At 34.5% G+C, this 25,470-nt stretch overlaps 1 protein-coding gene across 2 annotated transcripts in view; it reads right to left on the bottom strand.

The window, feature by feature from the left end:
* Positions 1 to 25,470, bottom strand: part of LOC145939863 (neural cell adhesion molecule 2) — a 221,158-nt gene that overhangs the window by 40,319 nt on the left and 155,369 nt on the right. For both annotated transcript variants that reach the window (XM_083044483.1, XM_083044484.1), the window contains one exon: positions 1,264 to 1,374. In XM_083044483.1, coding sequence (XP_082900609.1) covers positions 1,264 to 1,374 — 111 coding nt within the window. The remainder of the gene's footprint in view (positions 1 to 1,263; positions 1,375 to 25,470) is intronic.

Genomic DNA, 25,470 nt, shown 5'->3' with positions numbered 1-25,470 from the left:
CTTTTCAGAGCGGATGCGCGTGTATAGAGATACTCGAGTTTTAACAGAATTTATCGATATCTCTCTATTCGCTCGATAAACTCGCAACTATTGCGAGATATACCGCTGTAGATTTAACGGCACGGGAGTATCGAGGTCACTCGTCGCGATCTTTCTCCAAACGTATACAAAATGATAATAAAATGTAATAATTATGGCACATAATTGCCAAAAATAGCTAACGTGGAATATAAAATTAGTTTCTCATCGTGTATATACTAATAGTGCTGTTAAACGATCAATTGCATTATCGGTCACAAACAGCATATTCGACATTATTTAAATATAACTATCTGCATTATTGTGTAATGTGGTCGAATAATTATTTGTTGCGATATAATTGATGAGAAAATATACAATAAATTAATGAAGTTTAGAGCAAATATTACATAGCTATTCCGGTGTTCATCGATTGATCAACGTATTTACATATAAAACTGTTTTGCACTTTAAAATATTGATAACTTTTGCTTTAGAGAGAAGTATAATCCATAATATGTTCCAAGAAGATTATTTGTATTTCACCATTAATCTTGGGATTATTAAATTATTTATTTACATTTTTTAGAAATCCCGCAAAACAAAAGTTATTAACATTACAAAGTGCATAAAGACTTTATAACAACACTGTGCAATATTATTTCCGTAATAATCATCGCCATGGACATTCGTTCAACGTTATATAAACATCCTGCAATACAAACACCCCGATTATTTATTCACAAATAACGATGTTTTGCACCGTACACAAATATTTACTTCATATGATATCATTTATAATATAATTAATGGCCATCATTTATATAAGAAATTAATGGATGTTAATGCACATATAATTAATATATGTATTATAAGCATAATATATGTATATTAGATACTGCGACTCTTGTAAATCAATTAACATGTATATATAATTGGTATTGACCCCAGTGTTAAAGAGATAAGGTCAAAGGTAATAGTAATAATTATTAAAACGTTAAATTATATGCGGTTGAATTAAAACGTTCGATTTTTATAGAAACAGAATACTGCTTAGCAAACAAAGACTGTGTCTGATCATTCTCGCGTCGACAATACACTATCGATATATCGACTACAGGACACACACACACACACACACACACAAAACCCGCATTGCGGGACACAAAGAGTCATGCAGCTTTTCGAGATTGAAAAAAGCGTTGTCGCTGTACGCTATGTACACTCTATTTTTACGATACTCACCGCCACGAACGTCGCAGGAGAGTCGTAGATTGTCGCCCTCCAAATATGGCCCGACCGTCAAGGACCTTCCGGTCCCGTTCTCGTCGACAATCGCGATCACGTGCGGAGGCACTGCAAACGAACAGAAACACATCGATATAGTTATCGTCGAAGAATATTCATGAGTGCGCGAGAGGTTTTTCTGGTAGCGCGCGACTCGCCGCTGCGAGATCTAACGCGGCCGCGGATGTCCCGGGAGCTGCACGGGACGGGCGCGTCACACGAAAAGTCCGATAACACGAAATTGGTATTGGAAGATCGTGCCTGAGATATCGTGACGGCATTAAATTGAAATCTGAAATCGATATCGAGTCGCTCCGAGGTAGGTACGTCGCGATGTATTTCTGACGAGCGTATGTATCGGCTGATGCGTCCACGGTGCCACTACTTCTGCCCTCCGAGTCGGTCCGGAAGTCGGGAATTGTTGCGTTATCAAATATTGGACGGACGTAAAGTCTACCGGAGAAACGAGGGGAAAAGTTAAAATAATAAGAACGGGACGGTACTCTCTCCGCGCGCGTGGAAAAACTCGCGCTTTATCGTTTCGTTCGAGAGAGCGGAATTTACGGGGAAAATCAGATTGCGATGCTCGTGTTGGGTTGGAAAGCCACTTGGCGAACGGAATTCAGCGGGTGATGTAATTGGAAAATTACAATCGCAAAAATTATGCCGAAAGATCGCATTCGGAGAAACGCCGCTACTTTTTTTCTACTTTATTTTCCTCCCCGAACATAAAGCATTTCCCGCCGCATAAAGAATTATTTTGATTCTGCATTTCGAGTGGAGCGGTGTTTTATTTTTATTGCAATCTTCTTTCACATCAAGGTATATCAAGAGTGACAATCGGAAACTCTTGAAATTAAAAGTAATTTGGTGAAAGACGGTCGCTTCCTTCAACTTGTATCGAATGCATTATTACTGTTAGTAAGAGAAAAGTCATATCCATCTTGATAATGTTTTTTAGAATTTTAAATTGTGCGCGTGTGATAATATCAGTTTTAATTATCTTAAATAGTCCTTTCTTTTAACATTATAATATTTAACTATAATAAAGTATATTTGACTTCAAATGACAATTTTATTTTCATTGTTAGTGCTTTTTTCTGTAAGCATTTTGCATATATATGAAAAATGCTTACAGAGAAAAAGAGTGATATCGCTTTCCTTGTTTTATTCATTACTTTTATACAAACAAAATTAATCCGTAGATTGAATTCGCACGGCATCGATTCTCTAATTATTTATTGATAGATATAATATATTAGTTAATTAAATATGTCTGATTGATCGATACGTTAAAATTGCATTTTTTAAACATCTTAGATCTTTTCATTCCATTTGTCATGTACCGATTTCCGATAATTGCATTATTATTTTATAAGCATTTTCAATTTACATAGTACTGCTCAATTGATTGCAATTGAGATCAATTTTCTTAAAGCTTTTTAATTTAAATAAAATACGACAAACCAATAAATATATTTTTGACATATTTTATATATATTTAATTCTACTTTCAATTTAGGAAATCTTTTCGGATGCAGATACATTTCGAATGAAATAAGATATCATGAATATTATATTACAAACACACATATCATCATAATCATCATCATCATATCATGAATTAAGCAGAAGCCTGAATCGAACAGGCGTGCGAAACTTTTTTTACGTTTTTAGATTCGTTGCTACAGATACCGACTTTGCGGGTTTCCCTATTTCCTTCTCTCTCCCTTTCACGAGAATGTCTCCTTTCTCTCCGTTCCCGTTCGTTCTACATCTCCGTAATCCTGACAAATGGTATGCGGGAAGGCATCATTTATCGGTATTAGCCTTTGTAGTATTTGCAGTATCATAGTCCGCCGTGTAATACGTTAGGTATCTCGATTGCCTCTCCGTTTCCTTAAGGACAAGATGCACTCGCGTCGATCCCTCGGTTGCGCGACCTCCTTTTTTAAAGGCAAAGTCCCTTCGAAGTGAGGACGCCCCCGTTTTCCAGTAGTCGAGGTCGGTGCAACGCGCGACGCGACGCGGCGCAGCGCGGCGCACCATTAATCCGCGACAGGTCTGACAGTGGCGCACCTGCACTACTGCCGTTATTTATTTCCGCGGAGAAACTGCCGCGGCTGCTCTATACTGAGACGAGAATTATCGTGCTTTAATGAAACCGATCCCTCCGGTAAAACTCAATTTATTATCCGACTCGCACGCGCTTTCACGTCCGACTTCGTGTCGGCCTTTCTTTTCTTTAATTATCCACCGCGTTTAGCTAAAAGCTAACACGCTCGTGCGCGCGAGATCATTTCGGACCGCGCAATTCATTTTTCACGCATCTTATATTTACTTCGTTTCTGCGAAATAACCGAGTTTCGATCCGACAGCGAAATGATGATGATTAAATTTGTTTCACTCATTAACGCGACGAGAGATCATGATTAATACAGAAATAGATCTCGCATTAGTAAAGCCGGTAGCCCCCGGAACGATTAACGCGCGTAATGTTGCGCCATTAATATATATTCCCCTTTCTCCCTTTTCCAATTACTAAGACAGGGCATAATTTTCTCAGAATTATGAACGCCAGCAGAGATATTTACGGTTATAATGATACAGCGCGCGCAGTTCTCTGGAAATATTCATATAATTCTACGAAAGGGTCACGAAAAAAAAATTGATTTCGCATTATGTTTTTTTTATCATATCCTAGCAGTAAAATATAAAGGCGTAAAAGTTTATTGTCGTGGTATTCTATTTATAGTAAGACATCCTCTGTATTTTACAAAATATGCTTTCCATCTACGTTTACGTGTCTTAAATCGATCGACTTATTTGAAACATGCTCTGTACACTTTGTGGTCGACTACGTTGCATATAATTATATCGCAGAGCTCACAGCCGATTATAAGCAAAAGTTTCCGTAAAATACCAGCACGTGAAATTATTATAACAAAGTGTATGTATATTGAATATAATTTTGGAGTTGAATTTTGAAAGTAAACTCTACTTCTTTGACGTGCACGTACGTGATAAAAGATTTTCATACAATATCAAAATTTAACTTTTACAAGCATCTCTTCTCTGATATTCATAACGAGGACAAGCTTTTGTATAAAGTTCTATTTTGCAAATAACTAAAGTTAATTAAAAATTAAGTAATTAAGTAAAATAATTAGACAATATATTCGTTTTCTTTCAAATATTTTTTTCGTACTGTGTTTTCACATTATAAATGAATCTTGTTCTATTCTCACTCACAGAGTTATTATTTTCTATTTCGTAATTTTATTATTGTTTTACATTTTTTATTATCAGGACTTTTCTATTTGACGAAATAAAATTACCTTTTTGCAATTTGCATCATTTTACATTTTCATCCCGTAATTTCGCTTGCTCGTACACACACAGTTCATCAGCAGAGGCATTTCATTCGCGAGTTCGCGTACTTTGCGTACCAACGCGGGGACTGGTCAGATTTATTGTTTATAAAGGCTCTTGATTTCGGGGACATCATCAGCATCGAGAGCGCGGCGTCGGTGGGCACCGGAAGTCCGAAACTGTTTTTTGTGATTAATATCGAGCTGGATGTGGGCGGCGTGCGAAAGGGGAGAAAAAGGGAGAAGAGGGAACGTGCAGTAACGGACGACCGAGCCATCGGGTGGTAATTGTCGTGCCCGCAGTTACGCTGGTTAATTTGAGCCGCCAAAAAGTTACTTCCGCCTTTTGCTCCCGACGTGACCATAAAAAAATTTTACTGCGGTTCGCGTGCTGGTGCGCAAATGAAGCCGTATCGATGTGCTAACGGCGACCGAGGGTGCTATAACTGTGTGCGGGATTTGATTTCAGGCACGAACTTTACATTACCCATCGCCCACGCGAAGTTTCGCTCTGATAAACCGGCCTTTTGACGAAATAAAGTATGTGACTGCGGCAAGAAATTTAAATCAAAATCGTAAGCGCCCTGTAAGTCATCGGATATTCGCCATAAGAGACGACATAATATTTTTTACTTGATTCTGTAGATAAACAATTCTAGCTGCCGACGTATTATGACATTAATCGCAGTGTTTGGATTATCACGAGCAAAAGTTAATTGTAATTAGATACGTATGCAAGGATATATAATATATGCCCGAAAATGATATATAATATATATATAATATTTCAGTCCCCCCATTATGAATAATTTATGTATAGTATTTATATATAATGTCTCATGCATATATTTTGACATCATCGTGCACAGCTTTTATTGGGTACTTCTATCGAGATCAGCTTAACGAACCATTCTAAATTACCGTTGCAATTTCGCTTTTGTCATCGCATTCACTTCGGTCATCGAGCCATCGGTATGCATGGGGTATGCAACATGGTGCGATAAAGTTCCGTCACGGCGATTTTTTAATTTTCGATGTATGACAACAGGCCGATTATAGACTGCTAGTTATATATATGAGCGATGTGTGAAATTGCGCCCATGATTGAAAAATATTTCCACAGGAAATACACAGAGGTATATTCATGAACAAAAGTACGATTTTTATTCATAAAGCGGTGCGGCGGTAACTGCAAAAAAAAATAAAGTGTCTGCCGATGTAAAAAAAAAAAAAAAAAGAATTGAGTGTACACGCGCGCACACCCAGACGAAAGAGAGCGTATATATGAATTCTAAAGGGGCGACCGTTCGTTCTGATTATTTTCGTCAATGCTGCGCCGATGAATAGGGTGATCCGATTCGTTTCGCGAGTGCGTTCCACTTTGGCGAATGCTTCGTGCTTTCGTCGCCTACCGTCTCCATCCTATCTATATCACGCCTCTATTTTACATCTCTGTTCCTCCCCCTTTTTTTCGCACGTGCCGAATCAAAACGCGTTCGTTAATCCTGAGAGATGGAAAGGACCGGAGCGAGAATATAATAGATATATAGAGATTTCGGCACAACACACTTGTGGCTGTTTTCGAAAAGCTCACTTCAATAATGGAATTGCGATGATTAAAAACTCAGAAAATCATAACTAATATTCATAATACATAGCATTATTTATCGCCAATAGACATCAGACAACTGTCATAGTATGTCTAATTTTATCAATTGTAAAATTATAAATTTCATCATATACCTATATTATTGTATTATTATTAAATTAATAATATGATTGCATTCAATGGCATTAAATAATGAATAAATAGTTCACTTAAAATATTAACACGTGCGCGAATAAAATCTCATAATTGGCAATCGTAAAGTACTGGAATTGCGATAATTAAAAAGGGTAAGAAGTTTGCATTTGTGTTGTTACGATATATAAGATTAGTTTTGTAGCGAAATAGTAATTTAGATCTACGTACGCCAAGACTGCGTGCTAATGCAAAACAATTCAACTGCAAAACAAATTTAACTTCCTCGTTAATATTATAGGCGAAAGGGTTTACTTTTCCACTTACACAGCGATGCAATTTCCTCGTTCAGAGGAAACAGCGTTACGCAAACGTAGCGAAAAGAATAAAGATATCTCGCGAGAATCATAGAAAGCAATCAGTGACCGTACAAATTCTTTATGTCGTATCGTTTGAAAGATAGAAAAGAATTCGAAAGATAACAGAAAAAATAACAATGTTTTACATATTTTTTAGTTGCACAGAAACAGTAATTGCATAATAATACTTTCTCTGATTCGTTTGTCTGTAGTGACATTTAAAATTTTATAAAAATTTGTTACAATATTGTTTTAATCGATATAATTAATTTGTACTTTCTAATTCAGACATTTCTTCAAATAGCTTTTTCGGTTGACAGATTGAAAGATTCTTAAAATATTGAATCATTCTATCATCTATTTTTCATAATATACGAAATTGTAATATTTATGCAAAATTATGAAATTATGAAAATATAAAATTTCAAGTTACATAAACATATTCTCATCTTCAATTATTTGCAACGATTTGCCAATAAGAGATTAATTTAATAAGTAACTCATTTATTTTACATAAAATTATTACACTTTATTTGTCGACGTGAGTCTTAAATTGTATGCCGATCAATATTATACGCACTCGTTATATGTTCCTTAACGATAGCGACATAAAACCTTCCTTCCGATTTTGCATGATTTGTTTCGGAACGAAAAGAGTTAAAGAGAGATGTCCTATATAAAGCTGATTCAGGCGGACAGCCACGACGAAACTATCTTGTCCCGGTATTCGAAGGCATCTGTCACCACAGTTCATTATGCGTCGCGACGAGTTTGAAGATCTCATTACAATAATTGGTTAGGAAGCTTCCAGCATCGCCAATGAGGTCCACCGCGCGAAGAAAGTCATACCGCGTTATACTTTCGTCATTTTCGCGTTCATGTATTACGGAATACGTACATTTTATGTGATTATGTTATGTTATTTATTATGTGCATAATTTCTATATATGTGTTTGCACAGATTGTTATAGAAATGTCGATATTCAAAATTAACTTGCTGAATGCCAGGTATTTTAATCGCTTGCAAAAGCAAGACTAAAAATCATTGATGCAATGGCAAAATAAATAAATATAATTTTTGATAAATATATTCATTGTCTGAATTTTCATTTCTTTCTCTTTCTTTCCCTCTCTTCTCTCAAAATATATAATTCTATAAATATAATTTATATATATGCGAAAGAATATATGATACTGTGATAATTTTCGCGATATTTAATATGAGAAATGAAATTTCCACATCTAGATAAAACATACTTTTTAAAATTTGACCCTTTCGCGTGATTTTTAAAGCAATCAACAGAATTAGACGCTGTATCTATAAGTGTTCCGGATGTATTTCATATGAAAGCAACTGTACGAACTCTAATATGTTGCACGTTGCAATTTCCGGTATATAAGTCACGCGACGCGAATCTCTGTACATTTATATGAAACCTCAGAATCGGTATCCAAGCGCGTGTGGTATAATATACGAAAAATCACACGTGAATACGACCCAGTACACAGGGAGACAGAGAAACATCGACAAACAGAGATGGAAGGTGTACGTATCGTACGGTACAATATCCGCTCTATCGTGTACTACCTGCTCTCTCTCTCTCTTCCTCCCTCTCTCTCTTTCTTTCTCACACGTGCGCACATATACACACATACACACACATGAGACTTTGGTTTCGTACGTGCTCGGGCCAAGGGCCATGTACACGCCGTAGATATACATCCGGTATAATCCGACGCCACGGATCCAACGAAACAACGGGCTTGTCGAAGCGCGTTCTCTGGCTGACTCTGGCTACCGGCGACGGCGGCAGTTTTCTTTTCTTTTTTTTTTTCGTTCCATAGCTTTGGCCTCTTTGCCTCGTTCTTGCCGCTAATACGCTTGTATTTTTGTTCGAATTCCCTCTTTCTACGCCATTCCTCTCCGCAATCTTTCACATCTTGTTGCTTTTAGAAAAAGAGAGAGAGAGAGAGAAGAAGGAATGAAAGGGGAAAAGGAAAGGGCTGAAAGAGAGGGTTGCTTTCGAGTTGACATAGATAAAACGAGGTACAACCGATCCCTATCCTCTTACTCCAATATCCTACATAAGAGTATAAGATTGTTTTGTTGTGTTGAAAGGATCGTCTACATCCGCTATTTTGATCGAAATGTACTACAGAAGTACATACACGTCCGCGAAGAAAAAATAGAGTGTGAAATGGATTTTTAGGCGATATATTTCATTATTTAGATCATTTATATTAGAAATTAAATCAAGCCATCAAAAACGTTTCTTTTTGCAAGAGTGTTATCTAGATTGATGTTACAGTAAATCCACGTACAAAACTCTAAAAATATAATGATGACATGTGTCACATATCTAAAGGTTCGAGGAGACAAACATATAATTAGTTCAAATGCAATTACCTTTTATCGCATTAATGTGACATTCATTATAAATGTTTATAATTAATTAATTAACCATCGAGCGGAATATATGTAGTTCTCACGTTGCACACGCACGCCTTTGACAGAGAACGCGTAATTTCTGTTTCGATGACGTTAATTATTTCTGTACGCGATTAGTGAAAAAGCGATGTGCGAGAAATAAACGAAGCTTCCGCGTTCGTTGTTGGAGCACGCATGTAACCGAATCACGTGTACGTTATCTTGCATACGCACGTATGAATATTCAAATCGGCGTGCGGATGTTATATAATTCAACGCCAATTCCAGATAAGTCTCATAACCAATCGACCGTGCCCGATTAATACGCTCGCTCGCGATATCGTTTAATTAAATACACGTGACGACGAGCGAAACGATTCTCGCACAGCCGTTTCTCCGAAAGTTCTCTCGTGGCCGATGAGAAAATTCCGCAAAACAAAACAACATGGAAAATTCTCTCTCTTTCCTTTCTACGCAATATATGTGATTTATCCCTCAAACGTGATTTCGAAAAATAGGGCATTTTTTTGTCAAACCGCATGTTAAATATTGGCGAGATCGAAAGAGAGACTATTACAGCTGGTCTTTTATTTTTTATGGAAAACGCTATATCGTCCCATATCGCGCAATGTGAATATTTTACTCTCGTATATTTCATGCTTGACAGAAATATCTAACGTGTCTAAAGAAAGGACTAAAACGGCGAAGCGTACGGCAAATATTTCTCTCGAGCTCGAGAAAGATACTTGCGGCCTCCACATAGATTTTACAGACGGCGTCCGTCAAGGAATGCGGAAACTATTCGAATAATATGAAAAATACAATTATAAAGGCTCTCCTGAATATAATAAAAAAACAAGTAAAAAATGGCAATAAGAGATTTTTATGAGCATTCCGTGTCTGTCTGCAGATTCAAATAATTTTTTTGTCTTTTAATACTTCTGAGATTAAACATTTGTTTAAATAAGATATTTATTTTTCAAAATCTTAACTTTGTCCCAATTAAAATTATAGTTAAATTATAATCTGTCAAGTAGAATAGAATAGCTCGTACTGTATTTTCTAATGTGATTATGATATTTTGTGTGAATTGTCTATCTGTTTCTGGAAGCAATGTAAACTTAGCACCCGACTTTTTAAAAATTAATTTTTTAAAACGGAAAATGATAGTATTTCGTTTGTAGTTGTTTGTAGTAACATTAATTTCGTTTGTATATAATTTTATCAATTAATAATGCTATTATCGCGATATTTGTCGAAATTATTCAAACGAGGAATGAAAGCGTGCAGGGATGAAAAGGGTTCGGACGCCTTACTATTGTCGCTTATACCGGACGGATAATCACTGAAATCGGCTGACCAGTGCTACTTTCTATCCCTGATTAATCGCCAGACTCGGAAAAAAATCACTTTCTCATTATTATTGCATGTGTACATTATATTGCATATTATATGCGAGTATAATATTACTTATTCGAGCGAGATTTGTTAAATAATTTTGTCGAAACGCTCATATATACATGATGTTATATGATATAAAATTTTCTGTTTTTTTTCCCCCGATTTCAAACATCAAACGGTAAGAGTTTTATACGTCGTATGAGCTATATGAACCTAGCACCCGACTATTTAAAAATTAATTTTTTTAAACGGAAAACGATAGCATTTTGATTGTAGTTGTATGTAGTAACAATAATTTTGTTTGTAGTTTTATCAATTAATAAATAAAAAAATTTCTTTAAATGACTCGCACCCGACATTGTGATATCACAAATCCGCTTGCGCAGTCTTCTTTAGAATTGTTTGTAGTTGTTTGTAGTGATTTTCCTTTCGTTTGTAGTTGAGCAGTTCAAAAGTTATAAACAATTGTTTATTCGTCCAACAGCTAACTTTGTCAATTTTTAAGATTTTTCAAATCCGCTTGCGCAGTCTTCTTTAGAATCGTTTGTAGTTGAGCGGTTCAAAAGTTATAAACAATTGTTTTTGTTTATAACTTTTGAACCGCTCAACTACAAACAAAAGGAAAATCACTACGAACAACTACAAACAATTCTAAAAAAGACTGCGTAAGCGGATTTGCGATATCTTTAAAATTGACAAACAATTGTTTATAACTTTTGAACCGTTCAACTACAAACGAAAGGAAAATCACTACAAACAACTACAAACGATTTTAAAGAAGACTGCGCAAGCGGATTTAAAAAATCTTAAAAATTGACAAAGTTAGCTCTCTTGGACGAATAAATAATTGTTTATAACTTTAGAACCGCTCAACTACAAACGAAAGGAAAATCACTACAAACAACTACAAATGATTCTAAAGAAGACTGCGCAAGCGGATTTGAGATATCTCAATGTCGGGTGCGATTAACGGGTCATTTAAACAATTTTTTTTATTTATTAATTCATAAAACTACAAACGAAATTATTGCTACTACAAACAAAATGCTATCATTTTCCGTTTTAAAAAATTAATTTTTAAAAAGTCGGGTGCTAGGTTTACATAGCTCGTCGTGTGCAAATAATATTTTATTACTCTATCAATAAAATTTATTATTTAAATATTTGTAAATAAAATTTTTAAAAAATTGTTGTAAGGAATGATAACATTATTAATGCTATTATCGCGATATTTGTCGAAATTATTCAAACGAGGAATGAAAGCGTGCAAGGATGAAAAGAGTTCGGACGCGTTACTATTGTCGTTTACATCGGACGGATAATCACTGAAATCGGCTGACCAGTGCTACTTTCTATCCCTGATTAATCGCCAGACTCGGAAAAAATCACTTTCTCATTATTATTGCATATGTACATTATATTGCATATTATATGCGCGTATAATATGACTCATTCGAGCGAGATTTGTTAAATAATTTTGTTGAAACGCTCATATATACATGATGTTATATGATAAAAACTTTCTGTTTTTTTTCCCCCGATTTCAAACATCAAACGGTAAGAGTTTTATACGTCGTGTGAGCTATGTGAACCTAGCAGCCGACTTTTTAAAAATTAATTTTTTTGAACGGAAAATGATAGCATTTTGTTTGTAGTTGTTTGTAGTAACAATAATTTCGTTTGTAGTTTTATCAATTAATAAATTTAAAAAATTTTTTGAATGACGCACCCGACATTGTGATATCGCAAATCCGCTTGCGCAGTCTTCTTTAGAATTGTTTGTAGTTGTTTGTAGTGATTTTCCTTTCGTTTGTAGTTGAGCAGTTCAAAAGTTATAAACAAATGTTTATTCGTCCAAGAACTAACTTTGTCAATTTTTAAGATTTTTCAAATCCGCTTGCGCAGTCTTCTTTAGAATCGTTTGTAGTTATTTGTAGTGATTTTCCTTTCGTTTGTAATTGAGCGATTCAAAAGTTATCAACAAATTGTTCATAACTTTTGAACCGCTCAACTACAAACGAAAGGAAAATCACTACAAACAACTACAAACGATTCTAAAGAAGACTGCGCAAGCGGATTTGCGATATCTTAATGTCGGGTGCGAGTCATAAAAAAAATTTTTTTATTTATTAATTGATAAAACTACTAACGAAATTATTGTTACTACAAACAACTACAAACGAAATGCTATCATTTTCCGTTTTAAAAAATTAATTTTTAAAAAGTCGGGTGCTAGGTTTACACAGCTTATAAAACATACAGCTGTTTTACTATTTGACTTTGTATATATTTTATGGCTTAGATCTGCATGATTTTCGATTGCACTTTACACGCAAAAAAAATACGTTTGGTTAAATAATTAAAATTATTATCGCTTGCAAGATTTAAAAAGAAATATTAAGAGGTAAAAAAAATATTAATCTACGTATTAAATTTCATATTAAATCATATCTCGTGTGTTTGCTGTTATTTCCAATCTATAATAAAATGTTGTGATTATCACGAGCAATATGGTAATTTTAAAGATATCGCAAATCCGCTTGCGCAGTCTTCTTTAGAATCGTTTGTAGTTGTTTGTAGTGATTTTCCTTTCGTTTGTAGTTGAGCGGTTCAAAAGTTATAAACAATTGTTTATTCGTCCAAGAGGTAAATTTGTTAATTTTAAAGATATCGTAAATCCGCTTGCGCAGTCTTCTTTAGAATCGTTTGTAGTTGAGCGGTTCAAAAGTTATAAACAATTGTTTTTGTTTATAACTTTTGAATCGCTCAACTACAAACAAAAGGAAAATCACTACGAGCAACTACAAACAATTCTAAAAAAGACTGCGCAAGCGGATTTGCGATACCTTTAAAATTGACAAACAATTGTTTATAACTTTTGAACCGTTCAACTACAAACGAAAGGAAAATCACTACAAACAACTACAAACGATTCTAAAGAAGACTGCGCAAGCGGATTTAAAAAATCTTAAAAATTGACAAAGTTAGCTCTCTTGGACGAATAAATAATTGTTTATAACTTTAGAACCGCTCAACTACAAACGAAAGGAAAATCACTACAAACAACTACAAATGATTCTAAAGAAGACTGCGCAAGCGGATTTGAGATATCTCAATGTCGGGTGCGAGTCATTTAAACAATTTTTTTTATTTATTAATTCATAAAACTACAAACGAAATTATTGCTACTACAAACAAAATGCTATCATTTTCCGTTTTAAAAAATTAATTTTTAAAAAGTCGGGTGCTAGGTTTACATAGCTCGTCGTGTGCAAATAATATTTTATTACTTTATCAATAAAATTTATTATTTAAATATTTGTAAATAAAATTTTTAAAAAATTGTTGTAAGGAATAACATTATTAATGCTATTATCGCGATATTTGTCGAAATTATTCAAACGAGGAATGAAAGCGTGCAGGGATGAAAAGAGTTCGGACGCGTTACTATTGTCGTTTATATCGGACGGATAATCACTGAAATCGGCTGACCAGTGCTACTTTCTATCCCTGATTAATCGCCAGACTCGGAAAAAATCACTTTCTCATTATTATTGCATATGTACATTATATTGCATATTATATGCGCGTATAATATGACTCATTCGAGCGAGATTTGTTAAATAATTTTGTTGAAATGCTCATATATACATGATGTTATATGATATAAAACTTTCTGTTTTTTTTCCCCCGATTTCAAACATCAAACGGTAAGAGTTTTATACGTCGTGTGAGCTATGTGAACTTAGCAGCCGACTTTTTAAAAATTAATTTTTTTAAACGGAAAATGATAGCATTTTGTTTGTAGTAACAATAATTTCGTTTGTAGTTTTATCAATTAATAAATTTAAAAAATTTTTTGAATGACTCGCACCCGACATTGCGATATCGCAAATCCGCTTGCGCAGTCTTCTTTAGAATTGTTTGTAGTGATTTTCCTTTCGTTTGTAGTTGAGCGGTTCAAAAGTTATAAACAATTGTTTATTCGTCCAAGAGCTAACTTTGTCAATTTTTAAGATTTTTCAAATCCGCTTGCGCAGTCTTCTTTAGAATCGTTTGTAGTTGTTTGTAGTGATTTTCCTTTCGTTTGTAGTTGAGCGGTTCAAAAGTTATAAACAATTGTTTATTCGTCCAAAAGGTAAATTTGTTAATTTTAAAGATATCGCAAATCCGCTTGCGCAGTCTTCTTTAGAATCGTTTGTAGTTGTTTGTAGTGATTTTCCTTTCGTTTGTAGTTGAGCGGTTCAAAAGTTATAAACAATTGTTTATTCGTCCAAGAGGTAAATTTGTTAATTTTAAAGATATCGTAAATCCGCTTGCGCAGTCTTCTTTAGAATCGTTTGTAGTGATTTTCTTTTCGTTTGTAGTTGAGCGGTTTAAAAGTTATAAACAATTGTTTTTGTTTATAACTTTTGAACCGCTCAACTACAAACAAAAGGAAAATCACTACGAACAACTACAAACGATTCTAAAGAAGACTGCACAAGCGGATTTAAAAAATCTTAAAAATTGACACAGTTAGCTCTCTTGGACGAATAAACAATTGTTTATAATTTTAGAACTGCTCAACTACAAACGAAAGGAAAATCACTACAAACAACTACAAATGATTCTAAAGAAGACCGCGCAAGCGGATTTGAGATATCTCAATGTCGGGTGCGAGTCATTTAAACAATTTTTTTTATTTATTAATTCATAAAACTACAAACGAAATTATTGCTACTACAAACAAAATGCTATCATTTTCCGTTTTAAAAAATTAATTTTTAAAAAATCGGGTGCTAGGTTTACATAGCTCGTCGTGTGCAAATAATATTTTATTACTTTATCAATAAAATTTATTATTTAAATATTTGTAAATAAAATTTTTAAAAAATTGTTGTAAGGAATAACATTATTAATGCTATTATCGCGATATTTGTCGAAATTATTCAAACGAGGAATGAAAGCGTGCAGGGATGAAAAGAGTTCGGACGCGTTACTATTGTCGTTTATATCGGACGGATAATCACTGAAATCGGCTGACCAGTGCTACTTTCTATCCCTGATTAATCGCCAGACTCGGAAAAAATCACTTTCTCATTATTATTGCATATGTACATTATATTGCATATTATATGCGCGTATAATATGACTCATTCGAGCGAGATTTGTTAAATAATTTTGTTGAAATGCTCATATATACATGATGTTATATGATATAAAACTTTCTGTTTTTTTTCCCCCGATTTCAAACATCAAACGGTAAGAGTTTTATACGTCGTGTGAGCTATGTGAACTTAGCAGCCGACTTTTTAAAAATTAATTTATTTAAACGGAAAATGATAGCATTTTGTTTGTAGTTGTTTGTAGTAACAATAATTTCGTTTGTAGTTTTATCAATTAATAAATTTAAAAAGTTTTTTGAATGACTCGCACCCGACATTGCGATATCGCAAATCCGCTTGCGCAGTCTTCTTTAGAATTGTTTGTAGTTGTTTGTAGTGATTTTCCTTTCGTTTGTAGTTGAGCAGTTCAAAAGTTATAAACAAATGTTTATTCGTCCAAGAACTAACTTTGTCAATTTTTAAGATTTTTCAAATCCGCTTGCGCAGTCTTCTTTAGAATCGTTTGTAGTTATTTGTAGTGATTTTCCTTTCGTTTGTAATTGAGCGATTCAAAAGTTATCAACAAATTGTTCATAACTTTTGAACCGCTCAACTACAAACGAAAGGAAAATCACTACAAACAACTACAAACGATTCTAAAGAAGACTGCGCAAGCGGATTTGCGATATCTTAATGTCGGGTGCGAGTCATAAAAAAAATTTTTTTATTTATTAATTGATAAAACTACTAACGAAATTATTGTTACTACAAACAACTACAAACGAAATGCTATCATTTTCCGTTTTAAAAAATTAATTTTTAAAAAGTCGGGTGCTAGGTTTACACAGCTTATAAAACATACAGCTGTTTTACTATTTGACTTTGTATATATTTTATGGCTTAGATCTGCATGATTTTCGATTGCACTTTACACGCAAAAAAAATACGTTTGGTTAAATAATTAAAATTATTATCGCTTGCAAGATTTAAAAAGAAATATTAAGAGGTAAAAAAAATATTAATCTACGTATTAAATTTCATATTAAATCATATCTCGTGTGTTTGCTGTTATTTCCAATCTATAATAAAATGTTGTGATTATCACGAGCAATATGGTAATTTTAAAGATATCGCAAATCCGCTTGCGCAGTCTTCTTTAGAATCGTTTGTAGTTGTTTGTAGTGATTTTCCTTTCGTTTGTAGTTGAGCGGTTCAAAAGTTATAAACAATTGTTTATTCGTCCAAGAGGTAAATTTGTTAATTTTAAAGATATCGTAAATCCGCTTGCGCAGTCTTCTTTAGAATCGTTTGTAGTTGAGCGGTTCAAAAGTTATAAACAATTGTTTTTGTTTATAACTTTTGAATCGCTCAACTACAAACAAAAGGAAAATCACTACGAGCAACTACAAACAATTCTAAAAAAGACTGCGCAAGCGGATTTGCGATACCTTTAAAATTGACAAACAATTGTTTATAACTTTTGAACCGTTCAACTACAAACGAAAGGAAAATCACTACAAACAACTACAAACGATTCTAAAGAAGACTGCGCAAGCGGATTTAAAAAATCTTAAAAATTGACAAAGTTAGCTCTCTTGGACGAATAAATAATTGTTTATAACTTTAGAACCGCTCAACTACAAACGAAAGGAAAATCACTACAAACAACTACAAATGATTCTAAAGAAGACTGCGCAAGCGGATTTGAGATATCTCAATGTCGGGTGCGAGTCATTTAAACAATTTTTTTTATTTATTAATTCATAAAACTACAAACGAAATTATTGCTACTACAAACAAAATGCTATCATTTTCCGTTTTAAAAAATTAATTTTTAAAAAGTCGGGTGCTAGGTTTACATAGCTCGTCGTGTGCAAATAATATTTTATTACTTTATCAATAAAATTTATTATTTAAATATTTGTAAATAAAATTTTTAAAAAATTGTTGTAAGGAATAACATTATTAATGCTATTATCGCGATATTTGTCGAAATTATTCAAACGAGGAATGAAAGCGTGCAGGGATGAAAAGAGTTCGGACGCGTTACTATTGTCGTTTATATCGGACGGATAATCACTGAAATCGGCTGACCAGTGCTACTTTCTATCCCTGATTAATCGCCAGACTCGGAAAAAATCACTTTCTCATTATTATTGCATATGTACATTATATTGCATATTATATGCGCGTATAATATGACTCATTCGAGCGAGATTTGTTAAATAATTTTGTTGAAATGCTCATATATACATGATGTTATATGATATAAAACTTTCTGTTTTTTTTCCCCCGATTTCAAACATCAAACGGTAAGAGTTTTATACGTCGTGTGAGCTATGTGAACTTAGCAGCCGACTTTTTAAAAATTAATTTTTTTAAACGGAAAATGATAGCATTTTGTTTGTAGTAACAATAATTTCGTTTGTAGTTTTATCAATTAATAAATTTAAAAAATTTTTTGAATGACTCGCACCCGACATTGCGATATCGCAAATCCGCTTGCGCAGTCTTCTTTAGAATTGTTTGTAGTGATTTTCCTTTCGTTTGTAGTTGAGCGGTTCAAAAGTTATAAACAATTGTTTATTCGTCCAAGAGCTAACTTTGTCAATTTTTAAGATTTTTCAAATCCGCTTGCGCAGTCTTCTTTAGAATCGTTTGTAGTTGTTTGTAGTGATTTTCCTTTCGTTTGTAGTTGAGCGGTTCAAAAGTTATAAACAATTGTTTATTCGTCCAAAAGGTAAATTTGTTAATTTTAAAGATATCGCAAATCCGCTTGCGCAGTCTTCTTTAGAATCGTTTGTAGTTGTTTGTAGTGATTTTCCTTTCGTTTGTAGTTGAGCGGTTCAAAAGTTATAAACAATTGTTTATTCGTCCAAGAGGTAAATTTGTTAATTTTAAAGATATCGTAAATCCGCTTGCGCAGTCTTCTTTAGAATCGTTTGTAGTGATTTTCTTTTCGTTTGTAGTTGAGCGGTTTAAAAGTTATAAACAATTGTTTTTGTTTATAACTTTTGAACCGCTCAACTACAAACAAAAGGAAAATCACTACGAACAACTACAAACGATTCTAAAGAAGACTGCACAAGCGGATTTAAAAAATCTTAAAAATTGACACAGTTAGCTCTCTTGGACGAATAAACAATTGTTTATAATTTTAGAACTGCTCAACTACAAACGAAAGGAAAATCACTACAAACAACTACAAATGATTCTAAAGAAGACCGCGCAAGCGGATTTGAGATATCTCAATGTCGGGTGCGAGTCATTTAAACAATTTTTTTTATTTATTAATTCATAAAACTACAAACGAAATTATTGCTACTACAAACAAAATGCTATCATTTTCCGTTTTAAAAAATTAATTTTTAAAAAATCGGGTGCTAGGTTTACATAGCTCGTCGTGTGCAAATAATATTTTATTACTTTATCAATAAAATTTATTATTTAAATATTTGTAAATAAAATTTTTAAAAAATTGTTGTAAGGAATAACATTATTAATGCTATTATCGCGATATTTGTCGAAATTATTCAAACGAGGAATGAAAGCGTGCAGGGATGAAAAGAGTTCGGACGCGTTACTATTGTCGTTTATATCGGACGGATAATCACTGAAATCGGCTGACCAGTGCTACTTTCTATCCCTGATTAATCGCCAGACTCGGAAAAAATCACTTTCTCATTATTATTGCATATGTACATTATATTGCATATTATATGCGCGTATAATATGACTCATTCGAGCGAGATTTGTTAAATAATTTTGTTGAAATGCTCATATATACATGATGTTATATGATATAAAACTTTCTGTTTTTTTTCCCCCGATTTCAAACATCAAACGGTAAGAGTTTTATACGTCGTGTGAGCTATGTGAACTTAGCAGCCGACTTTTTAAAAATTAATTTATTTAAACGGAAAATGATAGCATTTTGTTTGTAGTTGTTTGTAGTAACAATAATTTCGTTTGTAGTTTTATCAATTAATAAATTTAAAAAGTTTTTTGAATGACTCGCACCCGACATTGCGATATCGCAAATCCGCTTGCGCAGTCTTCTTTAGAATTGTTTGTAGTGATTTTCCTTTCGTTTGTAGTTGAGCGGTTCAAAAGTTATAAACAATTGTTTATTCGTCCAAAAGGTAAATTTGTTAATTTTAAAGATATCGCAAATCCGCTTGCGCAGTCTTCTTTAGAATCATTTGTAGTTGTTTGTAGTGATTTTCCTTTCGTTTGTAGTTGAGCGGTTCAAAAGTTATGAACAATTTGTTGATAACTTTTGAACCGCTCAACTACAAACGAAAGGAAAATCACTACAAACAACTACAAACGATTCTAAAGATGACTGCGCAAGCGGATTTGTGGTATCTCAATGTCGGGTGCGAATCATTAAAAAAATTTTTTTTATTTATTAATTGATAAAACTACAAACGAAATTATTGTTACTACAAACAACTACAAACGAAATGCTATCATTTTCCGTTTAAAAAAATTAATTTTTAAAAAGTCGGGTGCTAGGTTCACATAGCTGTTTCTGGACCATATATGAGGCACGATTATTATAATTTATTTTATATGCAACATTACTGAAAGAAGATCATGAAAGAATATCTTTATGCATTTTTATATAATTTTGCGTTTTGCTGAAATTGAGGTAAGAAAGTCTTATTCAGATCTTTTGTTATGTTTTTAAATTGTTCAGATATCGCGAAGAGTATACGGTATAATAAAGAAAGAGACATCCTTATTAAATTCATCATTAGGCTTCTTCTTATTAGATTTTAAGTTATTAAATAAAGTTTTAAGACGTTTCTGAAAAATGAACCCTTACAGGTGACAGTTATCTAGATTCTTATGACTATTCAAAATTCTTTGCGAATGCGAATGTAAAAATAGAAAAAGCTCTATTAATCAGACCTATTTAATTAGTTCTTATTGTCATTTTTTATTTTTATTTTTCTTTCAATATGAAAAATGTATCAAAGCATATAGAGGAATGTACATTTAATTACTGATACGATAAAAAGACATTTTTGTACATCACTCTACATTAAAAAAATTTTACGTGCGGCAATTGACTGCTACTTTAAATTATAAAAAACCTGTGATTTTAAAAATCTTGTCTATCTCTGCGGATCATTTTGAGTTGAATAAATGTTTTTTGTATTTAATATTTTATAAATGATGACTAACGTTTCGATATACAATACATTAGATTGTTAAAACATGACTGAAGCTTCATTATTATTCTGATATTTTATATGAAAATATAAACTAAATCTTTCAATATATCTTTCTCAGGCTACGCTGTATTTCAAACGTCAAAAAAGTTATTCAATTTTTAACTATAACATACACAGTATTTATGAAACATGAAAAAAGATTGTGCGCATTTCAATATAATTATAAACAAAATAATCCTTTTGCATATATCATAGGTTAATTTTTTTAATTTTCCCAAGATTGTTTCAACTATAGAAATACTATGCAGTTAGGGAGTTTGTGGCATCAATATAAGTCGGTTGCGACAGGTTAATCGAAATTCTCGAACTCTTTTTACTTTGTCAATATCAATGTAGTTCTTGCATCATAGTGTTCGATTGTCGCTTCCAATAAGAGGTCGCGCGTGACCGAGTACACGTTACAAGAAAGATTCTTTGTTCCGTGTGTACACACACAAGCGAGAGACCCGGGGTCGAGATTCAAGCGGACGCTGTAAAGGACGGCCGCTAAATCATCGGACATCGCGTTAAGGAGAGTTCGCGATCGTTACAGCGATGACATTTCTTGTTCCGATGGTCGGCGGCAACTTTCCGTCCGGCTTCGTCGCGCGAACCCTCTTCAGCAACTCCGTTCTAGGAGAGCGTTTCTTATAACGCGACGAACCGCAGAGCGGAGCGAGCAACTTTTCGCCGACTTTTGCGTCCCGAAAGTCCTCCGCGCCGTGAAAAGAGGACGGCAATCCACCCGCTGTGGGTAGTCGAAAGTATTTTTGCCGGCTAAGATTTAAGTGGCGGTACGTGTAAAGTGGCTTCGAAACTCGACCGTATAACTTTGGCGGCGACGATCGTTCAAACAATAGTAGATCGCGTCATCTTAATTTCAACGTCGCACGGATTTATCCGGCCCTCGATTTCCGGAATGTGTATCCACGCGATCAAGGCACGGCCACGAACTGCTGGCAGGTATCAGCCAGGAGGATATATTCTGTATGCGAATTGCGCCGTGCTGCGAATCCACCGTGAACACTGTATCGAACGTATTTGTTCTGCGGATACGCAACGCGAGTGACGATGTAACGGCCGTATATATTCGCCGGGATAATTAATCATGTTGTAGTATAGGGTGGTGTGGCGTACACAGACTTCGATGGATATAGAACACAATGTACTGGATGCGATTTCGAGTCGCGACCAAACTTCTATGTTGTTTTTACCATTGAAAAATCGACGTCATTTTTTACGCGACGCGTCCAGCAGAAATTTTCGTTTCCGTAAATAAGCCGATGCGCTTTGATATATGACAAATTTTTCGTCGACATGTGGGATTTTAATATGTGTAGCTTAATGTGTGATTATTTCTGTTAAGCAAAGATCAAAATCTATATATATATATATATATTATAATATTATCCTCGCTTATCATCATTAGTAATAATTTTGTTACTGTAATTTTATTCAATTACAAATGCATTGAGAGCAGTTTATAACAGTCGATGTAATGAGAATCCAATTCCGTCACCGATATTCCGGCTATGTACGTAAATCTCCCACGGCGAGAGACGTCCGAAAAGTTTCTTCGCTGAATGTTTCAGATTTCTACTCGGTTAATCCTATGGAGCGCTTAGATAGAATCGGCATTGAGGTAGGTCGATACGGGAGAGAAACTCATCAGTCTTGCCGGAACTTTTATAAAAGTTTTGATGGATTCACTTACGAAACTTTCGCGATAAGAAATCTATTTTACATATTGCGATTGAATGCACAATGTCATTTGCGGTGCACGACAATATTCGCGCTCGACTTCAATCCTCGATTTTCGAAAATACATTTGTTTCTCGACGATTTTATTTCGTTAGATCGTCATCAATTTATTCATACGTTCTCATAAAAATATGACGAAGCAATGAAATTAAAGCACGATATAAAAGCAAAGTTAATATTAATCAATATAAACGGTATAATATAAAATTAATTAATTTTTATATTTTTGTTGATTCCCTATATTATATAATATCGCGTTTTTCTTTAAAAAATAATACAGGTAAGGCAATATACAACGTCATGCGATTGTTATTCAATAACATTATGCAATTTTAGAATTCGTTCTCTATATATTCTTTGTGTCGTTTTTAAATCAGGATGGCGCGTTACCTACAACCTAAGAATTTCTAAATGGAATTTCTTGTGAGAAACGTGATACACGTAAGTGCTCTCGCAGGTCCGCGATCGATAATTCCGCGCTTCGTTGGCCGGCAGCAAATAAGTATATTCTCTTAATGACTTTCGCGCGTACCGTCTCTGTCCGATCGTGTTTCCCGTAAGACTTGCAGAAAAACGACTTGAAAAGCCGAGCGCCTCGCCGATATAATTTGCCGAGAGTTTCCGATATACCGCCATTCTCTCTCGGATAGTTCTCTCTCTCTCTCTATCTCTTTCTCTGCCTCTCTCTTCGCTGAAATTAACATCGGAGTGTGCGGAGGCATCCGTTTACTCTCCAGTTCTCTACTTAACCGATCTTAGGGGCGTCGATTAGTCTTCCGGACGCTGCTTCCGGCTCTCTCCCTTTCTCTTCCTCGAATCCTTCGGTTTTTCAGGATAATGGAACACCGAAAACGAAAAAGCAAAGCGGAGGATCGAAGAAGAATGGAATAAGGAATGAGAAACCCGAAGCAATTATTTCTCTTATTTTCCTATTTCCGAGGTAGGAAGGAAGGAGAGAGAGAAAGAATTGGCCGAGATGGGTAAAGGCGTAGATTCGATAAGAGCGTCGTCACGTTCCCGGTGCCAACGTATTGCGATTTCTAACTCGTCCGTGTATTTACCAGAATGGTGGAAAAGTCGGATCAAAACTATTAAGGGGCCCTGCAACATTACGTGCAACAGAATTTGAACGTCGTTTCGGACATTCGCGCAGTAGCGAGAGATTGGCCGGACCATCCGAGATCGCTTCGTACGTTGCTGCGAGCTTTTCTTTATGTTTCATTACATCCGACCGTATACTGTTATTGTCTTGGCACTGAACGGCACCGTGAACTTCATCAACTCGAAAGAGTCTTCCCGGAATCGCTTAACGTTTATTCACGTTTCGAAAACGAGAGGGACGAGAAAAAGGATCGGCTCTCCTCCGAAAAAGTCTAGATATTCGAATACGCGTTCTCGCTCGAGGTCGGGGCGTCGATCGATTTTAGTCGCTTTTTATTAAGACAAAAGTTAAGCGTTTCTCAAATCTGGTGAACGCAAAATAACCGTAGTTTATGACTGCGTTTTTGAGATAGTGCGATTGCGTGGTTTTATGACGGTAGTATGCGATACCTGAATGTTTATGCCTGGGTTATATCTTCGTTGATAGCACATATTGAACTATGACCGTTCTATATAGAATGTTACATAAACCGCATTTTTTCCAAAATAAAAGATATACTATAAATAGAGTTTCGCGCGAAATAATAAAAAATTATTGTGGCAAAAATATCTTTTACATACACACACACACACACACACAAAGACGTGAGTAGTATAAATAAATTACAAATTATATCTTTTTTATTTATCTTATTTTTAAATACACGTTATTTTCTCATGGAATTTTAATCTGCGGTTTAATCAAGAAAATATCTACCTTCCAATCACATATGTTTTCAATCGAATCTTAGCGGTAGAAAGATCGACACAAAAATTCAGCGAACAATAGTAGTCGGAGTCGAAAGGAAATGTGCAACTTCTGGATCGCGTTGTATTCCACCGCGAGTCGATTCATCAAGCAGACAATCGGGCGAGTGGTGCGCAAAAAGCTAATATTTCCGAGTAACAAATGCGGCAAAGAAATGATTCGTGGAAATAGCAGAAGGAAACTCCAAGTTGGGTAAACTCCGGAAGACTTATGACGATAAGCGCGCGCGGCTCCCGCAATTTTTCATTGTGCGCGCATTGCGTTTCCATCGCAACGTTCAATTTCATAAAATAAGCGGACGTTTAATGCAAAGCATCGCAACAATTAACTTCGTCTAACTAATTTGTTCTACGTCCCGTGTGGCGGGGTTATATTTACGAACCTGTTTGCAATGCAGTGCCAACAAACAGTAGAAACTAAAAACTTGATTGCACTCTCCTCTGTTCTGTATTTACTTCCGTGCACGTTTATCTCGCACGCACGTACGCGCGCTGACAGTTTTCAATTTCAGAAATGGATTAACGCTTTCCATGATCGTATCATACTTTTACATCGCGTTCTCCGCCGTCGTAATAATTTAACATTATAATCGTTAAATTAGTAATAACGAGAGAAATATCACACGGGAGAATAAATATAGATAAAACGTTGGCCCTGTGAAAAAAATCCTTAAATTTCGATCTAATTAAATTCTTTGATTAATTCTCTTGATTTAATCTCTCTTTTGATCAAATTTTTGGAAAAAAATGAAAAATTACGCAGTCTGCTTGAGAATTTTTTGCTGGTACGCCGTAGGAAAAAGCGGCTTGTATATCACTCGGGAAATTTCGGTATCACGGAAAATGGATCTCGAATTCAAACCGTACAAGAAAAAGCTCGAGTTTCA

The sequence above is a fragment of the Prenolepis imparis genome, unplaced genomic scaffold (genome assembly GCF_030444845.1).
Source record: "Prenolepis imparis isolate NDT839.2.m4 unplaced genomic scaffold, iyPreImpa1.0 SCAF_8, whole genome shotgun sequence".
Taxonomy (NCBI): domain Eukaryota; kingdom Metazoa; phylum Arthropoda; class Insecta; order Hymenoptera; family Formicidae; genus Prenolepis; species Prenolepis imparis.
Note: the sequence above shows the minus strand (reverse complement) of the source record. Positions and strands in the feature narration are given on the sequence as shown.